Source organism: Centropristis striata, chromosome 3 (assembly GCF_030273125.1).
Source record: "Centropristis striata isolate RG_2023a ecotype Rhode Island chromosome 3, C.striata_1.0, whole genome shotgun sequence".
Lineage (NCBI taxonomy): Eukaryota > Metazoa > Chordata > Actinopteri > Perciformes > Serranidae > Centropristis > Centropristis striata.
The window spans coordinates 5404721-5431908 of record NC_081519.1 but is presented as its reverse complement, the minus strand read 5'-3'; the positions used below and the strand labels follow the sequence as shown (position 1 = coordinate 5431908).

The 27188-nt window shown below is 38.0% G+C and overlaps 3 protein-coding genes across 5 annotated transcripts in view; 1 reads left to right on the top strand and 2 right to left on the bottom strand.

Moving 5' to 3' along the window:
- Window positions 1-369: 369 nt before the first annotated feature.
- rdh20 (retinol dehydrogenase 20) lies at window positions 370-10368 on the bottom strand. Its single transcript, XM_059329013.1, has 7 exons — window positions 10157-10368; window positions 9936-10034; window positions 6930-7422; window positions 5174-5272; window positions 4297-4442; window positions 2320-2451; window positions 370-942 (listed from the first exon to the last, which is right to left on the bottom strand). The coding sequence occupies exons 3-7, from the start codon at window positions 7380-7382 to the stop codon at window positions 822-824; spliced, it is 951 nt and encodes a 316-aa protein (XP_059184996.1). The 5' UTR covers window positions 7383-7422; window positions 9936-10034; window positions 10157-10368; the 3' UTR covers window positions 370-821.
- si:dkey-7k24.5 (somatomedin-B and thrombospondin type-1 domain-containing protein) lies at window positions 9941-16937 on the top strand. Its single transcript, XM_059329014.1, has 5 exons — window positions 9941-10413; window positions 11321-11512; window positions 11867-11945; window positions 12076-12258; window positions 14458-16937. Exons 1-5 carry the CDS (start codon window positions 10182-10184, stop codon window positions 14573-14575), a joined length of 804 nt encoding a protein of 267 aa, XP_059184997.1. The 5' UTR covers window positions 9941-10181; the 3' UTR covers window positions 14576-16937.
- Window positions 16938-17168: 231 nt separating this feature from the next.
- Window positions 17169-27188, bottom strand: part of kcnb1 (potassium voltage-gated channel, Shab-related subfamily, member 1) — a 45073-nt gene continuing 35053 nt past the window's right edge. For all 3 annotated transcript variants that reach the window (XM_059329012.1, XM_059329010.1, XM_059329011.1), the window contains exon 3: window positions 17169-22982. In XM_059329012.1, coding sequence (XP_059184995.1) covers window positions 21054-22982 — 1929 coding nt within the window. In that variant the 3' untranslated portion in view covers window positions 17169-21053. The remainder of the gene's footprint in view (window positions 22983-27188) is intronic.

Below are 27188 nucleotides of genomic sequence, written 5' to 3'. Positions count from 1 at the left end.
GGAAATGCTTCATCATTAGTCATACTTGCTCCCTTGAATGGAAATATTTTTGCACTGTGATTAAGTTTTACTGTATCACTGCTGTCTTCTGAGATTAGCCACACTTGTATAAGCTTTATACGTGCATTGGCGCGTACATAATCTGTAAGGTAGAGCGGAGTGCAGTAGTGAAAAGTCCCTTTTTTAGGATTCAGGGAAAAAGTGGAAATAAAATGTATAAAAAAACGTATAACTGAAAAAAAAGTCATAATTAATCCTTTAAATCCTGTTTAAATTCAGAACTGGTTCTTGATACATACTGCTAGCTTCATTACAATGTCACTTACATCATCCTTACCCCTTCTTTTTTTTACTAAATGATATGTTTTGTGAAGTTAACAAGAATACAAGCGCACAAATCACTTGCACTCACGACACCGTGTGTTTAGCGTAGTGTTTTTTAAATTATTTTATTTTATGTAAACATAATACAGCACAATATTCTGGTACATTATTAAATTACAGATATTAAAGACATTCCCCTTCTGAGCAGCAGGTTTCAGTTACTATTTGTATTGTGTTATTTTACAGGTGTTTGGTGAAAATACTTAGAAGAGACTTTAAACTTCATCTGAACATTACTGGAGTGTTTTCTGGGTGCTGATGAACGCTTGGCTGAGTCGTCATCAAGGCCACACCTCTGAATGAACAGTCTGAATATCTAAAGCCCTCTGCATTACTTCTAATCATCCATATGTTACTGAATCCTGGTTGTAGCTGGGCAGTTTTTGTTTTTTAAAGTTTTTGCTCCCAAAAGTTGCCTTAACTGTACTTAGGTACTATTATGCAACCTCAATCAAGCCATTATGCACTTGTTTCTTCTTGCTGTCGATGAAGGGGTACATGCACTTGTCAGACCCCATGAAACGATACGTAACCACATTGGATTCCCATGGCAACAATCTGAAAAGGAGCATGAGATACTGAACATTAACTGCTAGAAACATGTAATGTACAGTATGGTCTCTGGTTAGGGTTTTTTGAGTTTTTTTCTTTTTAACCCATAAGAACCCATGGTGACACCCGTGTAACAAACACTTTAAATCTTCTAGAATCTCCCATATTCAGCTTTATGCTTCACTTTAACTCATTAAATCCCTAAGAGACACATACTCAACAGCCTGGTGTGGTGGTCATGTGACTGTGACAAGAAGTGACTTCTCCAAAATGTGAAAAACAAAATGCGAGTGTGACTGAAAACAGAAAAATCTAAAAAAGTATCTAATTTTAAAAAGCTTTTTTTTTGTTACTAGGCTAAGTTTAAACCCATTTAACAGTTCTAATCTTTTAATGCCTGTTCTGACCATATTTCCTGAACAAATTAATATGAAAGAAGTTACAAAAATATCACTGTGACGTCATGTTTTTTTATTTAAAAAATAAGAAATACCATACATGCCCAATGTGACATATATGTCACATCACAGATATTTCACATTTAGGGGTAGTATATATATATATATATATATTTTTTTTTTTTTAAACATCATAAATGTGTTCTATGTGGTTTGTGGTATATCCCCCATAATTTTCCTTTAAGGATAAATGGGCCTGGGTTCTTATGGGTTAAGCCAGTTTAACCCATAAGAACCCAGAGCCAGTTATCCTTAAAGGATGTGTTCTATAAGTGGACCACATTGAACACATTTCTGATGTTTAAAAAAAAAAATACTACCCCTAAATATCAAAGATCTGTGATGTGACATATACGTTACAATGGACGTTTATGGTATTTATGTTTATGATATTTCTTATTTTAAAATAGAAAAAAAACTAGACACATTTTCTGCTTACAGAGACACCAATTTGCCTTTTTATTTTGCATCTCCATAACCTTTATCAAAATTGTGACTTTAATTTGTTCAGGAAATATGGTCAGAACAAGTTAAATGCAACACAGGACACAACTATTAATGGATTAGAATCGTTAAATGGGTTTAAACTTTGCCTAGTAACCAAAAATAAGCTTTTTAAAATTAGCTACTTTTACAGATTTCTGTTTCCAGTCACACAGTATACGTCTCTTAGGGATTTAATGAGTTAAGGTGAAGCATAAAGCTGAATATGGGAGATTATAGAAGATTTAAAGTGTTTGATACACGGGTGTCACTGTGGGTTCTTATGGGTTAAAATAATGCACCTTTTATTTCACTACAGTTATCTGAAATCTTTATTTACTAATAACTTTACAAATTAAGATTTTTTTTTTTCTATAAAAAAACATGAAAACCTTATGAAAGAAAATAATTTGCAGCTCTTTGCTCTTAGCTTTGTACTCACGCTCTGGAGATGACGGGCAGGTATGTGAGGCGAGGGATGCACACTAACGGCTGGTCGATCAGGATGGCGTTCATGGCCTGCTCAACACAGTACTGGGGCTCCAGAGGGGGAAGGAGCAGTTCCACTTCCTCCCTATCAGTGGCACCAAAGGACAAACAGACTGTCACCGAGGAGTAAGTATGCAGCGTTTTCACAGCAAAACAGAAGCATCTAGTCGTAGCAGAATGCCAAGCCAGCATATGTAGATTTGCATTTTGCATCTGTAGATCTTCTTCTAATTTCCATTAACGCTTTGATGCACAACATATGGACAACACTTCTAATGCACAACATGGGTCAGAAATGACTCAGTCATCCAAATTTGATTTAAAATTAAATGACCTAATACTATAATAATAGTAATTTGTTTCAAAAAGTTACTTTCCACACTCACATATTTAATATATTTAACATGTTTATGTATAATTTTGTCACACATACAGTGTATCTGGAAGGTTTTCACAGCGCTTCACTTTTTCCACATTTTTTTATGTTTCAGCCTTATTCCAAAATTGATTAAATTCATTTTTCCTTAAAATTATACACACAATACCCCATAATGAACTTATTTTACCCATGTTGTGCATTAGAAGCGTAGTGATACAAAAATGTTTTTTTATTCAAAAAGTAAGTAAATAAGAAAATGAAAAACAAAAAATTAGGATGTATGATGATCAAAAACAAGTTGATTGAGGAAAACCTAATGCCTCATTTGCATAATCTAACACAATGTTTCAGAAAACCTGTAAGTTTCATGGTTTTTCCTATGAACTGAATTTTTTACCCTTTTCACTTTCAATGTCTTGCAAAATTTATGGAATTCTACAGTGAATATCTTTAAAGGCTGTTTTTTTCTTCTTCTTCAAAATTATTTTTTTCCCCCTATACTCAGCCAAACATCTCCACTTCAGCAGCACTTTCATATATCTAACTTTCTAGTTTTATTGCTATCTATATTCTGAAAGATTTTACTCAGGTTCATATATCATTCATACAGTTTATTTAGAAAAACATGGGAAAAAATGGATTTTTATGGCTGTAGACAGTATGGAGTGATGAAAGAGATATCTAAAATTCCCTCTGTAAAAACCTTTTAGTCTAATATGTCAGAAAACAAAACAAAACCTGGCTCTCGTCAATGTTTACAGTTCAAATCAGCTCATATATAATAGGATAATGAAAATATCTGTGGATATTTGGTGTGTTTGTGTTGGTTGGGTCTAAATCAATCCTTTCAGTACAGTTTAATGATGGGATGTGTTTAACCCTTGTGTGATGTTCATATTGTTGTTACTCAGCCAGTGTTTGTGGGTCTGATGGACCCGTTGCATTTTGTGGCTTTTAATGCCTCACAATCAAACACTTTTATGTTAAAATACTGAACAGATGTTTACCTTATCCCAATTACAAGCAGTATAAACAATATATATGGTTAATATTTGCCCTTTACCTTTGTTAGGTCACATTTATAACTTATTATTTGTGTAATGTTCATATTGTTGTTACTCAGCCAGTGTTTGTGGGTCTGATGGACCCGTTGCATTTTGTGGCTTTTAATGCCTCACAATCAAATACTTTTATGTTAAAATACTGAACAGATGATGCACAACACAAGCTGAACACATGAACACAGAGTAAACATGTCAGTCAAGACAGACTGAACATCAATTTCCACACTTCTATTAGCCCCGGGTCCAGTGGACCCGGACATCTTATATGTAATAGAAATGTGTAGGGGGGGTGTATGGTGTGTGGTCATTAAATATGTATTCTGATATATGTTCTTCACAGAAAATGAGCCACAGTCAGTGAGTCTCAGTTTGAAAAATTAATTAATTGTATCATTTTTCTTTTAATAAAAAATGAAAACGGGTCCCACAGACCCGAACACCACACAAGGGTTAAATTGAACAGTATGTGATAACTTTGTTGACATACCGAATCTTGCAGCCTTCAAACATGCCAGTGTCAACGATATAAGGGCACACAAGAGTCGTCTTCACTCCGTCAACCTCCTCAGCCAGCAGCTCGTGGGCCAGAGACTCATGGAAGCCAACTGCAGCAAACTTACTGGCACAGTAATCCTGCCTCAAACAAAAGTCACAACCTTTATTCCAGTATTAAATACAGTACAGGCCAAAAGTTTGGACACACCTTCTCATTCAATGCGTTTTCTTTATTTTCATGACTATTTACATTGTAGATTCTCACTGAAGGCATCAAAACTATGAATAAACACATATGGAATTATGTACTGAACAAAAAAGTGTGAAATAACTGAAAACATGTCTTGTATTTTAGATTCCTCAAAGTAACCACCCTTTGCTTTTTTGATAGAGTTGCAAACCCTGGGTGTTCTCTCAATGAGCTTCATGAGAAAGTCATCTGAAATGGTTTCACTTCACAGGTGTGCCTTGTCAGGGTTAATTAGTGGATTTTTTTCCCCTTATTAATGGGGTTGGGACCATCAGTTGTGTTGTGCAGAAGTCAGATTGGACAACTGTTAAAATTCATATTATGGCAAGAACCAATCAGCTAAGTAAAGAGAAACGAGTGGCCATCATTACTTTAGTAGTTTTGATGAATCTACAATGTAAATAGTCATGAAAACAGAGGAAACACATTGAATGAGAAGGTGTGTCCAAACTTTTGGCCTGTACTGTATCAAAAAAATAATTTGTGATTTTCCACACCTACTCATACTGCTGTTTTTGATGTATGCATTTGAATGTGTCACTTAATTTGTGCAAGATTTTAACAGTAAATCTGTCATATCTGTGAGTGTTGCAATGCTGTTTCTCCCTCCCTGCTTCACCTCGACACAAGCTGTGCTGAAGAGGCCAAGGACGCTGGCGACGGTGACAATGTGTCCATGATTCTGAGCCTTCATCTGAGGGAGGAAGGCCTTCACTGTCTGAGGCACACACACACACACACACACACACACACACACACAATTATTAACAAACTGCAGCGTGTTATTTTGAGGCAACAAACTGTGCAATGTTCTGTTCATATGACTTGTAGTGACTTAAATGTTGCTCAATGTGAAGGAGGCTTATGCTGCACGAGCAGCTTGATATTAAGAGGATTTATGTGGGAATCCTACTGTTTATTCCATAGCGTGAAGGGGATAAAGCTATTAACACAACACATTTAACATGTTGCGTGTCACACGGTGCACAATATCCTGCTCTGTATGGAAGCTGATGCTGAAAAGATTGTACATTGTGAATTGAAAAGTTTAATTTCCAGCACTCTAAATTTCAGTCCGTGATGAATTATTGCCTGTGTGTATTAGATTTTAGGAAATTAAATATTGTTTACAAATCATTGGGACAGAATGGAAAAAGGTGGCACATTATCAAAAGCAATTTATCTGTGTGCAGCTTTATAATTACTTAATTCTCATTGCTGATGTGCTTCTGCTGAAGCACAAGTTCTACATTCACTTATATACAAGACAGTGACTTAATTTCATGAATGGAGACCACATCCATAGTGCATTATTCATGGTGAATTATAGTGCATTTATAATGCTTCATGACTACACTCAATTGACTCACACATAATGCTTTATGTTGCACTGAATTGCTCATGTAAATGTTATCATGAAGCATGCATTATCATAAATGCATCAATGTGGACTTTGCTTAACATATACAACAGGTTATAATACCGCATGGACTGTTATAGCCTACTATGAGTCCTTAGGTGGATATAGGTAGTTAAGAGCATTCCCATAATGCAGTATAGATGTGGTCTTCATACCTAAAATGTGCATGTGAGTTGCAGCTAAACACTACTCATTCACTGAGGATGTCTTCTGAATTATATCATAATAAAACATAAAGCTTTCTGTTTTGATAGGGTGACACCTTTTTCACTTTGGCAACTGATTTAAATTAAAACGTTTCCCTCTCTGTCTTTTGTAGACATATTTTTCTTTACTAATATTGGAAAACATGATAAAATATTTCTGTTCACATACAACTTAAAAAGTGTCATTTTACAACATTAGGAAATATGAACATGATTTACTCCCTTACCATTATTAAAGAGGAAGTTATTGTTCTAGATTAGCAGATTAATAAGAGGTTTAACATAACATTAAAACATTATACAGATCCTCCACTTTCCTCTGGTTGTGGATGTTTTGACTGGGCTTTTTGCTGCTGTGTGATCTATGGCATTGGCATATTATATCAATATTGGCATATTTGTTGATTTACCTCTTTCGTCTGTAATAGTTGTATTTTGTATGTCTGAAACTTTCTTGAATGTGTTGCTGCTGTCTCGGCCCTGACGCTCTTGTAAAAGGAGATTAATCTCATTTCTGGGTGAATCTAATTTTCATCTCAATGAAGTGTTTCCTGGTCAAACACATTTTAAATGTCAAAGAGGAAGGAAATCTAGCACTTTTCATGAATCAAGGGCAGATAGATTCCCTTCCTGCTGACGAATGTTTCAGCACTCCTCTGAGGGGCTTCAACACTTCAGGTGTGATTGATGAAATGCCTGTAACACCTTAACACAAAGATAACACATTTTATAATAACTAGAGTTCTCACCCAGAAGAGGGCATGGCAGTTGACTTTCATGGTCCTCTCCATCAGTTCATCAGGACAGTCTAACATGCGCTGCCCAGCCACCACTCCAGCGTTGTTCACCAGCATGGTGACGTCCCGGCCCAGGTCCTTCCTCACCAGCTCTGCGTTGTGATAGACGTCCTCCCTGTTGGTCACATCCACTGTGTAGGTGTGCGCCTTACCCCCCATCTCTCGCACCAGCTTGGCTGTCTGCTCATTTGAACTGCTGTTGACGTCCCACAGCACCACCTCTGCCCCGTGCTTGGTGAACTCCTGAGCAAAGAGGCGACCCAGGCCGCCACCCGCTCCGGTGATCAGCACCAGCTCGCCATCGATGGGCTTGGTGCGTGGGCGCAGGACGACCCGCACAGAGTTGCGCAGGATGAAGTAAATCACATCCAGCAGCATCATCTGGAGGTCCATTAGGAAAATCATTTTGATCTAATTTACTGCTGATGGTCTTGATTATCGAAACCTGTGGTGGATTAGATTTCACACCTGTTATCTGTGAAGGTGTCTCCTACTCCCTGACTAAATGTTAGATTGTGTGAGTGAAAAAGATGCAGACAGCCAAGCTGGTGTTTCCCTCCTTCTGTGACCCTCAGTCTCCATCCGTGGTTTATTTAAACACTCTCCTCCCGGATTAGAGGAAATATTTTGAGCTCTTGATAAAACCACTTATGTTGCAAGCTGTGAATGTATGCATTTTCACCATGACAGGAAAATAACATGTGCCATATGGTATTACACTGAATTAAAGATTCTTTAAGTTTCAGGGTCTTTGAAGGACATTATTCAAAATCCACAGCTTGTACATACTGTACACGTGAAACTCAACAAAAGCTTCCTCTTAACAATCCTTACACACATGAAAAACTTCTTTCTATTAGATTTAGACACCATAACTGACTACAGCATCCAAAAATGACCACTTCTTGTGGAAGGATCTCAGAGCAGTTTGTGCTTGATGTGAAGCTACAACAATAATTTTGTGCATCAATGGAATCCAGCCTTAGCTGTAACAAGCCTAATGAGTATTTTCAATATGTTCAATTACTACAGAAGTAAGAAAACAGAAAACGAAAAAGGTTACATTTGTGGTTCACCCTTCAAGGACATCATGCTTTGGTCCCCCTCTGCCGTCACACTAAATAAGAACATAAGGAGATTATGTATATGTGAAATATAAATCTCTGCATTGCTACTTACGTTGTATGTCACGTTTTTGTTTTCTGGGTGAACACTGCCAGCCTTGTTTATTTCTTTGTTGGCATGTGAGCCATATTTATGGAGTTACACTAATAAGGATTAATATGGATGTTTTTGATATAGATAGATAGATAGATAGATAGATGGATAGATAGATAGATAGATAGATAGATAGATAGATAGATAGATAGATAGATAGATAGATAGATAGATAGATAGATACCAGACTGCAGACAGTCTGGTATCTAAAGCCATTTCTTAGCCCTGTTTTAGGGATCCAATCACAGAACGGGAAGGGACGGCAAGACGATGATGCGTATATATATGTATATATATATATATATATATATATACACACACTTATATGTATATATTTTTTTTAAATAATGAATATATGTACAGAAATAGGCCACAGCTGCAAGAAGGTTAGTTTCAATACTGCCAAGAATTTTGCCCCACTGTGACTTGTTGAGCAACAGCAAAGACCACATCACTCAGCACCTTAAATCTGTTGGTTAATACCTGAATACTGAATACTGGCCTGCAGCTTGAGTGAAGTGGATCAGCTGTGGCTGATTGTTTGCCAGCAAGTTTACCTGTTGGATACCATAAAAATGATGAACTTTTGACTGTAGTGTTTTCTCCTGTCGGAAGGAGAATGGGCCGTTTCTGTCTTTTCAGAACTGAATTGAACCAATCCATGACACCATCCATGCTCCAAATGTAAACAACAGTAAGTCATTTTGTTGTGTGAACTACTCTAGAAATAAAAGCTAAAAAATATTAAGGCTAAAAAGATGATGTAACAAGAGAAATATAAGAACAGGAGAGAGAGAGAGAGAGAGAGAGTGGTGTCAGCGGCTCTATCCAGTTAGTGCTGTTGTCTGTCTGTTTACTGGAGCAGTAAATAAATGGTTGTCGTCGATGCAAGCTACACAGTTTTGCAGGGGAAACACGATGGGGAAAAAGAGTAGAACAGTCATGGTACAGCTTTTCCCTGTCTATGTGTTTCTCTGAATTTTTAAGCTGTGGTTTTGAGCATCATTATCTTTCCTCTGCCTTCTCTTTCTGTCCCTGTCTTCTCCCTCAACACACACAGTAGCAGGCTACTGGGAATCTTAGTGCGAGTGGAGGCCTGCACTGTCCACACTGTTGTTCTTTTTGCATGAATAACCTCAGCCATAGGAGTTTCATTAATCCACTCTTTTCACATGTTGAGGCACACATGGGCCAGGGAGGCTGGCTGCTTCACCAACAGATCGAGAGAGAGAGAGAGAGAGAGAGAGAGAGAGAGAGAGAGAGAGACATAGCAAATAGACATTTTTTCCACTTTTGTTTTGCACGTGAAGGTGGATATTTCTATTTTACTGATGGCTTCCACAGAATATATAAAATGCAATGCAAATCCATCCAAGTGACGGGGGTCTATATCTTGTTTTTGTTCTGTTTATGACACTAGTAACTGCTAGTGGTTGTCTATTTTTGTATTACCTATTCTGTTCATAGCTTTGTGGCTATATTACTACACAAAGTATTTAAAGACTCTGCAGGTGCTATAATGCAATGCAATATAATCTATAATATAAAAAACTAAAACACACATTTATGCAATGTATTTGATGAGGTAGCAAATCCTGCTAAATAGACATTAATTATTATTCATATGGCATATTAATTTTTGACTAATAGATCAAATGTAATTTTTACCCAATTGAGCTTGCTTTATAAGCAAGTTTCATTCATTTTTCTGAGTCACATGAGTGCAAAACTTGACTTTACCTCCAGTGGTGAACTGTTCCTTTAAGAGGTGCCTGGTTGACACATGAATAACTTCCAACTCGCCGACCTCAACTTCTGTTGGTCACATTTCTGACCTAACTGGCAACAGATGACAGGAGTTAATGTTGACACTTTTACGTACTTTAACAGGACAGTACTTTTAAATAACTTCAGGGATTGCCGCAAACTCGTTTAAACTGTTGCATAAAAACTCCTTAAACCTGTTGCAGTGTGCGGTGCGTCGTGATGCCAGTCAGGAGGAGCAGCTCTGTCACTCTGACTTGCCTCCTGGTGTCTTTGTTCCTGGTCGGTCCGTGTCAGTCTGGCTGTCGGGACCCAGTTCTGTGTTGCACCGGCCGGGACCCGTCATGCATCAGCAGAGGGTGGAGGTCTGACCGGTCCTATGGCACCTGCTACTGCGACCAAGCCTGCGTGTCCACCCTGGACTGCTGCCATGACTACGAGACAGCCTGTCCAGGTGGGTACGAACCACGAGCAAGAAATCTTCTGTTTTAATATTAAATAGGCCTAAATAAAAAAACATACATCAAAGCACAGTGTGATGATATCTAAAGTTTCTTGATTTGTTTAAGAATTCCTTTTCCCAATAAAATGCATCACATGCACAAGCAAAATAATTGTCTGAATAACAAAAAAAATAACTATTAGCTACAATTGCTTTTACAAAAGTCTATTTTTCTTCTTCTTTTTTTTGGAAGAGACTGATTGATAATGTTTTGAGAAGATATGCACTTTATCTGCCAAGAATACATCCAGTGGCGGTTCTACACAGGGGCCTCCAGGGGCCACTGCCCCTGTGAAGAAGCCCTTGGCCCCTGCTGTGGCCCCTGTGTCAAATTAATAATAAAATGATCAATTTATAACGATGAACGACAGAACAATTCTCACCTATTTTTTGTTCAAACAATATCTCACTATACAGAAAAGGAACCCAGAATGTGTATATTGTATAATAGTTTAATTGTGCAATAAAAGCTTTTGTATATAGGAGAAAAAAAAGATCATTCTCACTGTACTGCACTTTAAAAAAAAAAAAAAGTAATTTTGCACAAAAATGACAAATTTCATTGTCTTACGAAAATATTTGTTATTGTTGGTAAGTCTCATTGTTTCAATCAGTGTATTTGTGTCTTCCAAATATATTTAAATGAGATTTTTAAATAAGCTAAAATAAAGGTTTTGAATGCTTAAATATCATATTTGCCATTTTCTAAAGTGCCCCTCTGATTAAACTCTGGCCCCTCCTTGGCCCCCACAGGAACACTGGTCTAGAACCGCCACTGAATACATCACATTGCCATAATCACTGACAGATATTATTTATTTTGTATTGAGGGATTTCTATGATTCTGCTTTCCCCTCAGCACTGTCCTGTGTGGTGAGTGAGTGGACGGAGTGGTCGGGCTGTGCCGAGCCCTGCAGGGCCACGGTTCGCAGGCGGAGCAGGACGATCCTGCAGGAGCCGCTAAATGCAGGAAAACCATGCCCCCATCTAGAGGAGCATGCTGGCTGTGCAGAGTACTGGTCTCAACAAGGGAACTGTCACAACCCACCTGGTGAGAAAATCTACACAGGCCCTTTCACACAACTATCTATTCTATTGACAATGATTTGCACAATTGGACTGAATGCAGCTATGTTGTTGTGACTCTATGTTTCAGTGTGATTCTGATGCATCAGGTCTTTAGTCATACTGGCATCCTATATGCAGTATGATTTATAGCCACTGCCCCTCCAGGACATTTATGAAGCACATGAGCAAAGCTGTTTCTTCGAGCTTGTCATGCTGTTTCACACCACAGAATCTCATTTTAATGTGCATTTTCCAAGCACATGCTTATTTTAAATATATGAGGTATTGCAACATATGGTCACATGTAATGTTCTTATCTTGGATGCTCCCCCTGCAGTCCCAGCACTCATTATCACGGGTGGCTATGGCAACGCCAGGAAGAAAAGAGACATCCCTGACAGCAACGACATTATAGGGTAAACTGTTCAGAGGGTCTTTTTTCTTTCATATTTCCTCATGCATTTATAAATATGTATTTATTCAAGTTTTGTTTGTGTGTTTGAATGTGTGAGCCTGTGTGTCTGTGTGTGTGTTTGTGTTAAATAGGTATTGTGTCCAGTTCCAGTTGACATCTCTTACAAAAGGGTGCCAGCAGAGTTCGGGCCCACACACACAGTGGATGCAGCACCTGAGGGAGGGGCACCATGTGTGTGTCGAGTGCCAGCCGCCTGCTCTTGCTTCAGGGCAGACACACTGTGCTGGAGACGGGGAGGAAAACGACGAGCTCAGGTAGGAATGAAAAGAAGAATATCCGCCTTAAGATTATGATGTTTCTTGCAAGAAAACATTGTCACATCACAGCTGGGGGGTTTTTCACCAGGATTAAAAAAAAGAAGTTATGTTTGACAGCTAACATTGTTTGACTTTAGAAATCCTCACAAATTTAAGCTTGTGTTGTTCAGGAAATGTTAATGACCAGAAAAGATAGATAAGGTATTTGTTTTCAAAGCCCAGCCAAGGGTTTATTCAACCATGAAATTAGCTTGAAGTTAATTTTGTTCATGTGTAAAGAACCTCAGTGTTGCACATAACTTAACTAATAAAGCTGACCTTTCCGTATCACCCCATGGCAGAGTCATAGGGTGATACGCAAAGTAACACATGAATAAATTAGAAAGTAATTGTGGCTGTTTTTACTCATATTAAACACACACTACTTGACCTTAATGACTTATAAAATGGCATCGTTTTTACACAGAAAAGCATTACAAAACATTATAAATTGGTTAAATGCTCTGTGGTTGGTTTATATTGTTTGTGTTTTATATTTTGTATGTTTGGTGCACCTTGCACAGGAAATGTGATAATTTAATGTGATATTAAATGTTGTTAACTTGCTCCCTTGTAGTGGAAATGTCCCCTTTTCGTTCATAGAGCAGCACTTAAACATTAGAAATACACTTAGTCATCTTCTTGGCAAGAGTTAGATGGGTAGAACGACACAAATCTACAACCACGTACTCTAAGAATGTAGCTGGAGCCTTTAAGGATTTACTTTATTTCCGATGAGGCTATTTTGTTCATTTTGGAGCAGCCAGGCTGGTTTCCTGTTTCTAGTCTTTTTGATGAGCTAAGCCAACCAGTTGCCATTGCAAGCTCTATATTAACTCTAAACACAATAGTGTCAGCAAGAAAGCAAACTATCTAAAATGGTGAACTATTCCTTTAAATATAAATTAAATTATAAATAGAGTAGGATAATTGTACCTCACTTACCATAAAATTCAAACCTGAAAAAAGCACAAGACAAATATTGGTATTTCATTGTCAAGAAAAAATATGACACCATATTAAATAATAATAATAATAAAAAGAGAAGGCTTGATGCAGTTGATCCTGTAGTTTATCAGTCCATTTGTAGGATTCACTTAAAGGTGCCGTGTGAAATTTTCTTGTAAACAAAGTTATGTTTACAGTCAGTGCTATGCACCAAAACACTTTGTGTTTCTTTTTGAGGTCTAACAGAAGTCATACCTGTCAGCACTCCTGATTTTCCTTCTCCTGTACTTATAATTATCTCCCTCCATCCTCCATCTCCATATTTCTATTTCAATTATGAAATAATTTGTAATCATTCATTATCCATATTATTTCATTAGAGTGTTAATTTCTTCAGACAGCTATGCTAATTATTGTTGACAGATTGGTTTTCAACATCAGTATTATCAAATATTTCAGTGTTTTGCAGATGAAGAATCCTACATCTTTATGTTCAGAAAGTGACTCAGGCAGAAACCAAGAAGTCACATGATTATCATGTTTTTGTGTAAATTTCTCTTTTGGTCCAGTACCGATATTGGCAGGTACGACAATAGTGATGAATGCATTTCCTTCCTCATTAATACTTGCACGGCTGATCTTTCCTTAAAGTTTTGAAACTTAATTATTTACACCAGTGTTTACTAAGAAGTCTTCTTCTTTGCTGCCTTTGTTGGCGCACTGCTGCATATCTAGTAGATCAGCACACACAAACCAGTCCCACTCGTGGAAAAACTGCTCCACAGCACTTTGTGAGATCAAAAACACCACAGGGAATCTTTAATCCCAAACACATTATCCTAACTTCCACCCTAACCATCTCCATAGGGAGTGGGCTTGTTTACGCGAAAAGCGAATGTATCCGCAGATGTATGTGCAAACACTGTCCCCCTGCATTGAAACAATATTCTAGCATGTTCTATCTGTTTCTGCCTAAATTAAGAGGTGCAGTGGTAGATAAAATGCTGATATGTGAATCAGTTGTGAAAATTGTTGTGGAACAACCTGGATTTTGTTTTTGTTTACCATTCCTGGCAACTGATCTACATCATATCTCTTAGATCTGATTGGTAATAGTGAGGACCACTAGATGGCAACATTGTTTATCACTTTGATTTAAAGAGAAATCTTGTAACCACTATCTCATTCCTCCCTCCATTCTTCCTGCAGAAGACAGTCTCTTCAGTGGCAGGCAGTGGGAAACCCTCGATGCAGGGGTGTGTGGAGGCGTGTGGGGAGGCTGGAGGCCTGCTCCTGCCCAACAGCCCACAGCTTTCTCTTCATCTAACCTCCTCCTTCCTTCTGTTAGTCTCTCTGCTGTACATATTTACTCAGACTTGTGTATGAAGAACAATCTGCCGGATAAATTAGAAACCAGCCAGAATAATAAACACTCCTTGCTAAACCTGTTCTATTAAAGATATAATATGCAGGATTTTTTACTAAAATAATCTAAAAGTAATCCCTCTCAATCACTTATAACCCACTAGAAGTGTGTGGTGGTGTCTTTATCTTCTGTATTATCTCTTTTCTCTCATTTTGCTGCGTTCACGACATATTTGGGCATCACGGTACAATAATAGTGAACACAGTGCAGAAAAAACACAAACATGTCGAGGCAAAATCCCAAGTGGACAAAGCTCAATCCAAAACGAGAGTGAATTTTCACTTTTGTTGAGCCGGGGCCAAGTTTGAATGTTGTCTTTACAAACAGTAAGTGCATAGTATGGACAATGCTAAGTTGTGTCTTGTAAGTTACAACCACCGTATTTAATCCTCTCCAAATAAGTGCAATGACATGTAAACATTTTATTAATATAACTCAATAATTGTCAACCTTAAACTGCAAAAAAAGATGGACAATGTGAACAACATGATGGCTCCCCAAAAGTGAAGTCAAAACATATTGATCGCCCCCTAGTGGCTGGCTGCAGTACTAGTCATCTAGTTAGCCAATAGAACATGAGCCAAATGAAAAAAATCAAAGTACACATCAAATTAAAAATAAAAATGGTATTATTTCTGTCTTTTTAGGGAGTTATTATCATGCTGATGTAGTGTTCATTTTTGTGCTTGATTTCAATTAGTTAATTGAGCTGTAAAAAGAGAGCCTAACGTCATTAGTGACTCGTGATTGGCTGGGCAGTTGTATGGGCGGGACCTCACGACTGAGGCTCCAGCAGCCAATCACTACTGCCTAGACTCTGGCTCCAAATGGGCAAGATGGCAACTCCAGTGTCTGAATTATTTCAGCTTCACTTTTGTGCAGTATGAAGAAGTGGAGATGCTTTGTCCATCTTTACATACAGTATATGGCACCAATAAAAAATGTATTTCTTAATCAACATATAATGATTTAACTGTTCTTACTGCACAACACAAACACAATGATAAAAGTAAAGTAAAGTAATAAAACACATTCCTATTGGTTTCCATCAAAAAGGGCAAATTAACAGTAAAATGAAAGTCAGAAATTCCGAATCAAAATGTAAAGTGATCTGATTTATTTCATTTTAGTCATCCAAGGGAAATGTTGCTTTTCTTAAGAAATAGAAATATCTTGGGACATTGAGACACTTTTTTTACATGACAAGTACTGGCTCTGTGTGAATCACAACCAGTCACAACGCCAAAGTTACAACATGCACTGAACAATAGAACATTTCTACAGAAACAACAGCATAGAAATTCAACAGGTAAAAATGTGTTTTTGTTTTTTTTTACAAAACAGACAGCCTCGGGACCTACAAACAACATTGTATAAGAGCTGGCTAAGGTCATTCAAACATCTTTTTTCAATTCCCTGGAAACAGTGTACTTTACAAAGACTGATGGCTTAGGCAAGGTTGGGGTCAATTCCACTGAGAGCTGAAAACGTAGAAAAAATATAGTTTGTGTTTTTGATTTTAACTAGGTTTTTAATTTCATGCTCTAATACTGGTTTATAGTTGTGTGATGTGTGTTTTACTCTGTCAAGGCATTCTGAATCGACCCCAACCCTGTAATACAGTGTTAGATTCAGAGTATGTGGGATTGGGCTACTTGCTAAAGCAGTGGTTCTAACTGGGATTTTTAGAAACTACCACATGGCCTTGAAGAAGATCCTATGGGGTTTTGACAAAAAATTAAAAAGATTTAAACCTCTTTACAGTTAAATTTAGTAGTAAGTGCGACAACCAAGTTCAATTGTCGGTTTCAACTCAGTTCAGTATAGTGGGGAGTCTTTTTTATGGAAAAGTCTGAGAATCTGTGCTCTTCTTCTTAGTTTGTATCAATAAATGAGAAATAAAACAAGTCACTTAATTGTGTTTTTCTTCATGAAGCATGACAGTTTTTTTTTAAATTTCTCTATAGGAATCTCAATGAAATCAAAGCTCTTTAGATTAATGTTTTGTATATTTGAATGGCTCCCTTGAAAGTGGAGGGTAACAAAAAAAACAAAAACAAAGGATGACTTTAAAAAAATTATTTTGTGTCATGGTGATGTCACAGTATCACAGTCTAGGTATGAAATCACAACATCATGCTTGATGTTTATTTTGCACTAACTTGTCTAAAAGCTTAATAGTATCAATACCAGTGTCATAATTTCAATACTTGTGTCTGTATGCAAAGGGTTGCGCATTTGTGTAATATTTGCCCATAATAAATCTCAGATCTCTATAATAGTGCTTGCTGTCTATTCATGGAATATTGATTGTCATCATTAACAAGGGTTATTTCAGTAAAACATGGTCCCTGACTACCGTAATATAGAAAACCTAAATGATGGGACAAAAGCTGAAAAGGTGCTTCATGAGATGCTGTGTGATCTGAATGCCCTTTTTTTTTTTAGCATTAAACTTAATTATCCATATTTTAATGATGGAATGAACTCAGAAGGACATGTCTGACTAATTTGTTTCTCTACAACTTAGGAAAACATGTTGAAATCTCAACAGACATTAAGGTGTAACAGGGTAAAAGATGCCAGCATACATTGGCTTTGACTTTTTGGAATATTAAGAAATGAAAAATTATTCAGGATCTAACAACCAACTGGTGGTCTATGAACCAAATGTGTGTCTCACTGATAATGGTGTCAGTTAACCAAAGGAAAATAAAATGTAATGGACTAGGTTTGCATGTTTGTCATGTTAATGCCACTTCCGACTTGTTATGTGATGAAGAAGTTCAATGTGGAAAGAATCTAACCCTAACCAATGTATGAATATAACCCATGGAGCAGCCATTCACGTCTCAGGAGAATTTCAAAGATATCTGCAATAAATTGTTATTCAATAGGATATTTTGTCATTTTAAAAGTCAAATGTAATAATTTGGAACACCTCTTTGCAGACGATGCCTTATTTTATCTTTTAAAATCATTTGAGGGTTGTTTTTTTAATTTCCCATATTAGCACAGTCTTTAATTTATATGCAACAAAAGACAAAAGTGATATATTCCAGCTGAATAAAATAAATTAATGTTGTGATACATAGTGTATAAAGCTGCTTAAAATGAATCGCAAGCTCAAACTATCCATGCCTGTCTAATTATATAACGTGTGTTAACTAAGATCCATCAAATGCACCCCCATCCCTCGCTTCTCAGCCGTAAATTACGCTGTACTTCAAACATTAAATGTGTGCTAAAGTAATCTTAATTTCCCCTATGATTATAGTACAATCTGTGTTACTGCTGCATGTTAGAGTCAGATCTGCAGATAGAAAATAGAGAAAACAGAAGCAGGATTTCCCCAACATGCATACATTCATAAACAGTTCATTCTTTTCCATTAAGCAGCAGCCACACTGCTCTAATGCCCTGGCTTTACAGCTGTCACACACACATACACACACACACACACACGGTTCCCTCTGCCTCTCACAGTCATTGCTATTCCTTTCACACCTCAGCTTCTCTCACTATGGGAGAGCAATATGAAATGGTTCAACTCTGTGATTAAAACAGGAAATGAAATCAGGGTTTTTGATTAGACTCTGAACAAGAAACTCTAAAAAATGTATGTCGATCACCTTCTGTTGACTTTTGGATAAATTTTACTCAACACCTACATTTATAACAGAGCCGTGACCTCTTCTATTTGTACCTTTCATCCACATACTTGAGAAGCTTTTGTTAAAGTTCCCCTCCACTTAAAAATGTGTTATCTCCCTTAAAATGGCTGACATTGACTATTATTAATCTGTGTCTGTGCAAAGTATGTGACTAGAGAGGCGTTTTCATATTTCTCTACAGAAGGCAGAGTTGTCTGTGCACTGTGTGAGATTCAAACATATGCAGAGAAAGCTAGATTAGGTATGTCACAACAAAGCCAATTAACAGCCATAAAAGAAAGCTGAAATTTTGCGCACAGATAAGACGTTAACAAGCTAACAACATAAAAGACACTCACTACATTTACCATTCTGATACCTCTGCTAATCACCAATTTTGGTGCAAAAGAGACTCCTCGTCTGAATCTCGAGGCTCAAACGTGTATGGCTGAATCTCTCCTTTATTTTCTCGAACTGAGAATATAGACAAGACGGGTCACTATCCCTGCAGTCTGTTAGTTGCACTGCTATTTCAACAGTTAACATAGCGTAAGCAGCAATGGTTGGTGGAGCGAAACCAGATCCAGCCTTCTTTTTTATGTTTAATGAGAAACCATGTTAAAGAAAATATTAATCAAGTATTTTTAAAAACTGCCTGGAGGAGGACTTTAACACTAGAGAAAGTTAGGATTGAAATTAAAAGGTGTTACAAAAAAGTATTGAAATTAGATTTAAAGGGGCTGAAAGAACAATGTGTTGTTAACTCTTTATACTTCCTCTGTTCGTGTTTGCATGGTCTATATAAAGTAAAGTTGATTTTTGATTTAATTAGCATTTTTAAGGTTGGGATTATGGTTAAAATACAGCACTTTTGTCTCTGTATTTTCTGTGTATGGTCACTCATGTAATATGTCTGTTTGTCTCTGCTATGTTGAAACAGATAATAGAGAATGCATTGTGGGGAATTGTAGTATTTATGAAATGCTACATATATTTTAGACATTAACATAACATACAAGTTCCTTACATCATAATGCTGCTTTAACAACCTACTCATAAATATGCACAGTGAGGCGTGGCTCTGCTAACACATGACTACTGTGCATACCTGCCACTTCATGGGTACATACCTGTATGTGTGTGTTCTTGTACATGTGTTGAACATACATTACATGCAATCAGACCTTTCCGCCCCAATTACAAAACCGTTGCCAAGCTTCCGTCAGCCTTTGAGGACAGCTGCAGTCACCATGGAAACTAAATGTATCTATGTATCGTGAAAATGGTCTTTTTCACCTAAATGTGTCTTTAGTGGGTGTGTGTGCTCATGCATGGATTTCATCAGTCATCAGCATCTACAACTGATTCATGGTAAAGTTAATCAGGTGCTGTATATTAATGCCATTAAAACTACATTTGAGGAACGAAGTAACAAAGTAGGCATGGAAAGCTTTTAGTATCAAATACACACATATTTTGTTCTGACAGTGTGACCTCTGTGGATGTTTTCCTGTTGGTCAAAGGAAGGCCAATGCATGCTGAACATCTGTTACTGAAATTTTAACTTTATGTCAGTAATCATATGCTGTAAAAACAAACCAAAATCAATAATATTAAAGGATTTTCATATGTTTTCATGTTCTTGTATGTTGACCTGTGGGTGCATGCGTGCTTCATAAATGTGCGCTTTATGCAGCAATCAAGTTTATTATTTCTGGCTCTAATGTTAGCCCATATCAAAAATTCTTGGTCCACTACAACTACCATCCCTTAGAAATTATGGAGGTGCTAAAACGATATTCACTGGTCAAGATTTGAAAGTATCATCCATTCTCACCATGATATGGTAACATAGGGGATAGCAAAATACTGTTCAAGAAAGAGCGCTCTTTATAATGAATGATGGGCTGGAGCCTCTGTGCCAAGACATTGAACCTTATACAGGATTACTCTTCACATATGATTTTGACACAGCAGACTAGCAAATCACATATTTCTATAAGGAACTTTCTCTTATCTATATAAAAATAAATCAGGTAAGACAATCTCAAGAGTGTGTATACATGAATTACCTTTAGATCACCCATCAACATTCACACTCACTCACACACATGCACACACACACGCTTACAGTATATGCAGACATGCACACCCCTACAAATGTAAATGACTAAGGCCAGTTTTGGGAATGGAGGGCACAAGTAAGTAGCTTATAGGCTTCTAGGTCCTCTCCTGTATCTCCAAGACTACAAAATGAACTGGGACTCAGTAATGGGATAGTGGGTAGCTGGGATTTTTTTTTTCCTGGAGAGGTTAGAGATATCCCCCTGCCGCTAAAACCATAATTCAGTTTGGTTACACCAGTTATAGCCACATCTCAATTTCTCTAATGAGTCTGCTTCCACAGGGATCTGTAAACAGACCTGTTGGCTACCTGGGAGTGCTCTGTTGTTTTGTGTAATACCACTAATAGGAATGAGTTGAAGGAGGGGCAGTGACATTCTCCAATTTAGAAGTGTCTTTCTCCCAGAGTATTCGCCACACATGTCGACCCTGAGCTTTGTGCCCAATGGCATGCTCAGGATATTTGTGAAATGTTTCAGTGAGACCCTTTGTCTCTACCTCTTCCTTTGTCTCTGGCTTACAGAGTGTTTTTAGTCCGTCCAGTGTCTTCATCATAAACACTCTGGCTCCAGTTTCCTGTTTATTTCTGCCGCACTTGTACCTCAGAGGCTTTTATCCAAAGTATTTTGACGCCCCCTTTCAACTTTTGGTCTACGGGCCATGTCAGGTCCTACGTGATTCTCGTGAGCTATCCCACGAATCCCTTCGATAGGGAACAGACAGTTCTGGCCCAGCATTTTTTGGGCAGCTTCTAAATGGTTGGCGCCTTTCTGGTAATTGATGTTAATGCTCCGTTTTGGGCTGGAACCAGCAAAAAGACGCTCTGAGGGACTGGCATCGGAGACGTCACGGAGGTGCTCATCATCATCTGTATCAGCGTCGATGTATTTGCTGATGGAGGAGTCGTGGAAGGTAAAGACAGTTGCGGCCAGGGTAGAGCTCTCTGGGGACTTGGGTGGGGTTCTGCTGCTGGCAGTGGTGTAGATAGAAACTTCAGGGCTTAGCAGAGAGTGGTCTGACAGGACAGAGCTGTCTGAGAGCGGGGATGGGCCTGACTCCCCCTCGCTGCGACAGCCTCCTTTGGGGATAAGGATTTTTGAGGAGTTGCCAGAAAAGAAGAATCTCCGTGCATTGTCTGAGCATGAGGGCTTTGTGATAGACACAGGGGTCATCATGCGCTCACGCTCCCCAGTGGTGGTTTGCTGGCCTGGTTTTGAACTGCCGTGCTGGGACACAGCAATTGCCGGACTGTGGGAGAACCGGTTGCTTTCCTGGAGACCAATGTCCATTGCTGGACTATGGGGGAAGCGTGGATTCTCCTGGAAGTCCGTAGCACAACTGATGTAACTGTCAATGCTAGACAAGCTTTTCATGTCCCCTATTCCTTCTCTGGTTCCTAGTACTGGTGGCCCGTGATCTTGGATGGCCCCCAGCTCTATCTCATCCCTCTGTTTGCCAACTCTGGAGCCCCTGTCTTTAGCATTGAGGTTTGGCTGGGATTGTGTCTTGGCCATCTGGTTGTACATCTCCTCGAGCTTCTGAACATTTAACCTCTGGGGACTTGTGTCTTGGCCCTTGTTGGGAGAGCCTAATTCCTGTGCGTTGAAAGAACGATTTGAGCTTGTCTCTGATGTGGCTCTCTTGGGAGTCCATTTCCAACGGCTTGGAGAGAGCTGGTTGTCATGAGGCCTCTCACTCTTCTCTACCACCACGTCCATCAGTTCTGCACTACGAGCAAATGCCTCTTTCAAGTTCATTGAGACAATGCTACCATTTCTCTTTGCCCTCTCTAGGGCTTCTCTTCGTTTAAGTGCTTTTTCCTGCCTCTTCTGCTCCTTGTAGAATTCAGAGAAGTTATTTACAATAATGGGAATAGGTAGGGCAATCACCAGTACTCCAGCTATGCAACATAAACCCCCCACTATCTTCCCCAGTAGAGTTTTTGGGTAGATATCTCCGTAGCCTACTGTGGTCATAGTAATAGTAGCCCACCAGAAAGATGCTGGGATGCTTTTAAACTTTGTATCCTCCTCATCTTTCTCAGCAAAGAAAACCAGACTGGAGAAGATCATGATGCCCATGGCCAAGAAAAGAATGAGCAGACCCAGCTCATTGTAACTCCTCCTAAGAGTGAAGCCCAGAGACTGAAGCCCCGTGGAGTGACGGGCCAGCTTCAGGATACGCAGGATACGCATGATCCGGAAAATCTGTACTACGCGGCGGACATTCTGAAATTGCAGCACGCTTTTGTTAGATTCTGTCAGGAAGATGGTGACGTAGTACGGCAGGATGGCCAACAGGTCAATGACGTTGAGAGGACCCTTAAAGAACTTCCACTTGTTGGGGGAGGAGAGGAAGCGAAGCAAGTACTCCATGGTAAACCAGGCAATACATACAGCTTCCACATGGGCCAGTTGTGGGTTGTCTGAAGACTGGCCAAACTCATCTGTGTCCTGCAGCTCTGGAAGGGTGTTCAGAGACAAGGCAATGGTGGATAGCACAATGAAGAGGATGGAGATGATGGCCAGGATCTGAAAGACAAATGTATAAAAGTAATATTAGTAAGGATTGCAGGATCAGGGAATACTGTAACAAAAAAATTAAAAGCAGCTATCTGATATGCCCTTAGGAAGAAATTCCTTATGTGTTACACAAAATAAAATAAATGCACATTAAAAATGTTTTTTTGGGGGGGTTTGATTACAGAAAGAAAATACAGACTATAAGTGAATTCCAATAACCCTTCAATCTAATGAAACCTTTGATAAATGCCTGACTAAGTGTACGATTGGAAGAGAGCTAATAGATTGAAGGTTTGGTTGACTTGGACCACTTATTTATTCATGACTCACTTATCAAGCTTTGACACATGAGTGAGTTTGCTTGAGAGGAAAGATAATGTTTAGCAACCAATAAACAAAGCCAAAAGCATTAACACAGGACATGTATGTATACTTTGAAAATCTCCTCCAATGTCTCCAATTGTGAGATATTTAATACATCAAGAAAAACTCTTCTTTGTAGGTGGTATCAAAATTGATGTTTGGATGTTTTCATATAAAAAGAAAAGAGTCTACAGCCATGCCAGCTCTGCTAGGCACTTGGGTGCAGCTAATGTCTGCATGCTTACATACTCACAAAGATGATGCTAACATGCTAATGTTAAGCAGGTTTACACAACCAAGATCCATCTAATAGCTGCTGAGATGTCTAAGAGTAGACCAAAGTGGTGGACCAACGGACAGACCAGCATTGCCAGCCATTGAATGAAAACCCTAAAGGAGTCTGGCCAGATAGAAGCTAGTTGGTGACAACAACAAAAAAAGCCTATGAACTGTAACCGTAGTTCTATGATAACAGTAAGAGTCCTTGAACGGGCTCTTGATCACTTTCCGCTGAACTGAAATTTGCATGAAGTTGCGGAGATAATGAGAAAGGCCTATTGTTTTCACACAGCGCTAACCCAACATACTGCTAACCAAATCAGTCACATGGTGAATGCAAGGGGACAAGGCTTCAGGGCTCTGTCAGTGATCACAGAACTGGGATTACAAAACATTACCCCTGTACTATTTCACACAGGTTTCTCCCTCTAATTGTCTCTCTAGATTTAGTGGGGAGATCACTATCACGGCCTGTCACTTGCACCAGCTGCTGTGGCACCGTGAAAATGAATGTGCAATAGTTGCACAGAAGCAGAATCTCCCCAGAAACCACTACACTAGATGATCCCTGATTCACATTACACAGTACAGAGAACTGGGAAGTTTGTCAGGAAACAGCACCATGACAAACACATACACGCACACCACCAATCATGCTAACAAGCAAGTACCTGGTGGTAGACTACAGCTCTTTTAGCAACGTATGACAGCTCCCCTCTCAACCAGGATTCATAGTGTAAACAAAAAAATCACTGCGTTTGCTTTGAAGCACATTATTCTTGAGCTTGTTTGATCTGAATAAGTGACTACTCTTTTATTCTACAGTGAGAAATACCAAAGGAAATGTTGCACAGCTATCTAGCTGTAATATCCCGTCAACCCCACTTATAGCTCTGATAAATAAAAAAAAATACATGTAACAGTAACTTGATTTATTTTATATTCATAGGGTGTATTTTGTGATAAATATAAAAACTGATAGCAATACTACTGTGTGCTATAAAAGTTTAGACTCTTCATTTAAATCCATACATTTATTCATGTCACATCACAGAGTAAAGGTCATATTTTGGTTAGATTTGCCCAAATCTTTACATATCGGCCACCAAGATGATGGCTGACAGGAAGGTGAGCAGTACTAAAACACAGAAAAACATATTCACATGCAAAACAACAGAGCTCCACCAAGGCAATCCCCTATCTGGCAATGTTGACAAAAGTGAAAAACAATTCATGTATCTCCTCTGATTCATACCCGCTCCAAAATGTAATGGATTATCCTCCTGGCCAAGAGTTTTACAGTAAACTTGCTGACAAACTGACAAACAAACCAACCAACCCACAAAAAAACAAACTGAGCAGAAACATAGCATCCTTGGCGGAGATAATATTTGTATAACATTTGAAAAAAATATTTGTCTCTCCTGAAACATGACGAACCAATTACTTTCATTTTAACCATTTCTCAGAACTACCAAAGAAATTACAAGGATATTGTAATTTCTATTACAAGGATACTCAACTTTCCCTGGGAACTATTTCTACTTCTCATGTACTTCTGGATGAGCTCCTTTTAAAACAAAATTTGCACTATGTTCTTTCAAAAATTTTAAAGCAAATCATTATTTTCTTATTTTCTTATTATCATTATTATCTTCCACTTACATTTTATGCTCCATTTTAATCTTGCTCATTCTTTTTTCTGACCTTCTATTTTTCTGTGCTATAAAAACAAAGCTGCCTTGCCTTGCCTTAAAATAAGCTTTGGTCATTTAATAAACAGACATTGTTAATAGCTATCAGATATACATGAATCGGCCCCACGCAGCCAATCGCTGCAGCCCTGCACGGGTCAGGGCTTATAGCCTGAGTCTCTGTCACTGAGTCCAGGTTATCCTCCCCTGGCACTTTTGATACTTTGGCAGCTTATTTGCATTCACAGGACAACAAAAAACCCCAGTTTGAATCAATTTATTTTATATACAGAGTTTATGTAATACAATTTTTTAGGGTGATTTTAGACCACAAAATCAGCTGGAAACCTCATACAAAATATACATAAGCAAAGCTGTCAAGGAGCATTGCAGTCATAGGAAAAACAAGATATATCTTAAATCACAAAGCACTATTCTGTACAACCTGGTCTCACAGAAATCCGTGAAATAGCCACGGATTTGCTTAACTCAAAATCAGTGGAATAGCCACGGAATTACTCAAATTTCCGTGAAACTGACACGGATTTCGCTACAATGCAAGTTAATCCCGTGGCTATCCCATTGATATTTTTTCCTATTGGTTTGTGTCCAAGTCACGTGACTTTCAAGGTTCCAGCGATCAGAACAAAAAACATGTTCTCTCATTTTTAGTGAAAAAATCAATATTTTGACTTAGTTTCTGCATAAAAATGGATTTTGATCACATTTCTAGCGATAAATATATGTTTTATTTTCTAAATATTCACTTAGTGAATGTACATAATCACTTTGTGGTGAGATCTCGCCAGAAAAAGACGATCCGCTGTGTTTTATTTTGAAATCTCCCTGATCCTCTGTGTATTTAACGGATCAAACCTTCGCCCATTACATGACTTGTGCCTGAGGTTGATTTGCTGATCAACATATTATTCTGTTGCAGCGGGAGACACTAATGTTGACAAAGTGACGACTTACGATCTACGAGTTATGATCTATTTCACAGATTTCTGTGAGACCAGGTTGATTCTGTATTGTTCTCTAGTGCTGCCATATGTATATCAGTTATTGTGTGGGTGTATGGGCTAATACGTACAAAACCTACAGCCGTTGTGTGTACTGCAAAAAAGAGCTATAAGGATTATAAATAATTTGTAAAATCTAATATCTTGAAGCTAATGGATCTTGTAGAATACCACACAGCACAAATAATGTATAAAGCAAAAATAATTTACTTCCAGACAACATACAAAAAATGTTTTGTGAAAGGGAATGTGGTTTCAATATAAGGGGGAGCTCAAAATTAAAAATCTTTGCTTTCATACAACCAGAAAGGGTGTGTACATTTCAATATGTGGGGTTAAACTGTGGAATAATTTGGACACTGAACTTAAACAGAGTACTAATATTCTTCAAATTGAGAAGATATACAAAAACAATATTTTCCAGAGGTATAACAATGAGGAAAGACAGTGAGTTAAGGTATACATGTCTGTATGTATGTATGTATGTATGTATGTATATGAATATGAAGAAATGAGAAATGATGTATATGTAAAGATATTTAAATACAAAAGATATATATATATAAAGATAGTCTATAAATTATAATAATATCAGTAATAGTATTAATAATAATATAGAAATAAGCAGAGGAGAAGGGGTAGGAATTTAAGTGTACACTTCTTCCTACTCCCTTTTTTGAACATGTATGATTTAATTCAATCTGTTAAAAGAAATGAACAACTGAGCTGTTGCATGTACAGGTTTGACCTGTTCTCCTTTTCTTTTCTTTTTTTCTCTCTCATTGTATATATCTTTTCATTTCACTTTTATTTTATCTTATTTTTAGTGTTTTTGTTGACTTTTACATGTTCAAAAT

Excerpts from the sequence above, each read along its gene's own strand:
- rdh20 (XM_059329013.1), bottom strand. The coding sequence starts at position 7,382 with ATGATTTTCCTAATGGACCTCCAGATGATGCTGCTGGATGTGATTTAC. Across the intron at positions 2,452-4,296 it reads TTTGAAGGCTGCAAGATTCG|GGAGGAAGTGGAACTGCTCC; the intron begins GTATGTCAACAA and ends TGCCACTGATAG. Across the intron at positions 943-2,319 it reads CTGCCCGTCATCTCCAGAGC|ATTGTTGCCATGGGAATCCA; the intron begins GTGAGTACAAAG and ends GCTCCTTTTCAG.
- si:dkey-7k24.5 (XM_059329014.1), top strand. The coding sequence starts at position 10,182 with ATGCCAGTCAGGAGGAGCAGCTCTGTCACTCTGACTTGCCTCCTGGTG. Across the intron at positions 10,414-11,320 it reads CTACGAGACAGCCTGTCCAG|CACTGTCCTGTGTGGTGAGT; the intron begins GTGGGTACGAAC and ends CTTTCCCCTCAG. Across the intron at positions 11,946-12,075 it reads GACAGCAACGACATTATAGG|GTATTGTGTCCAGTTCCAGT; the intron begins GTAAACTGTTCA and ends TGTGTTAAATAG.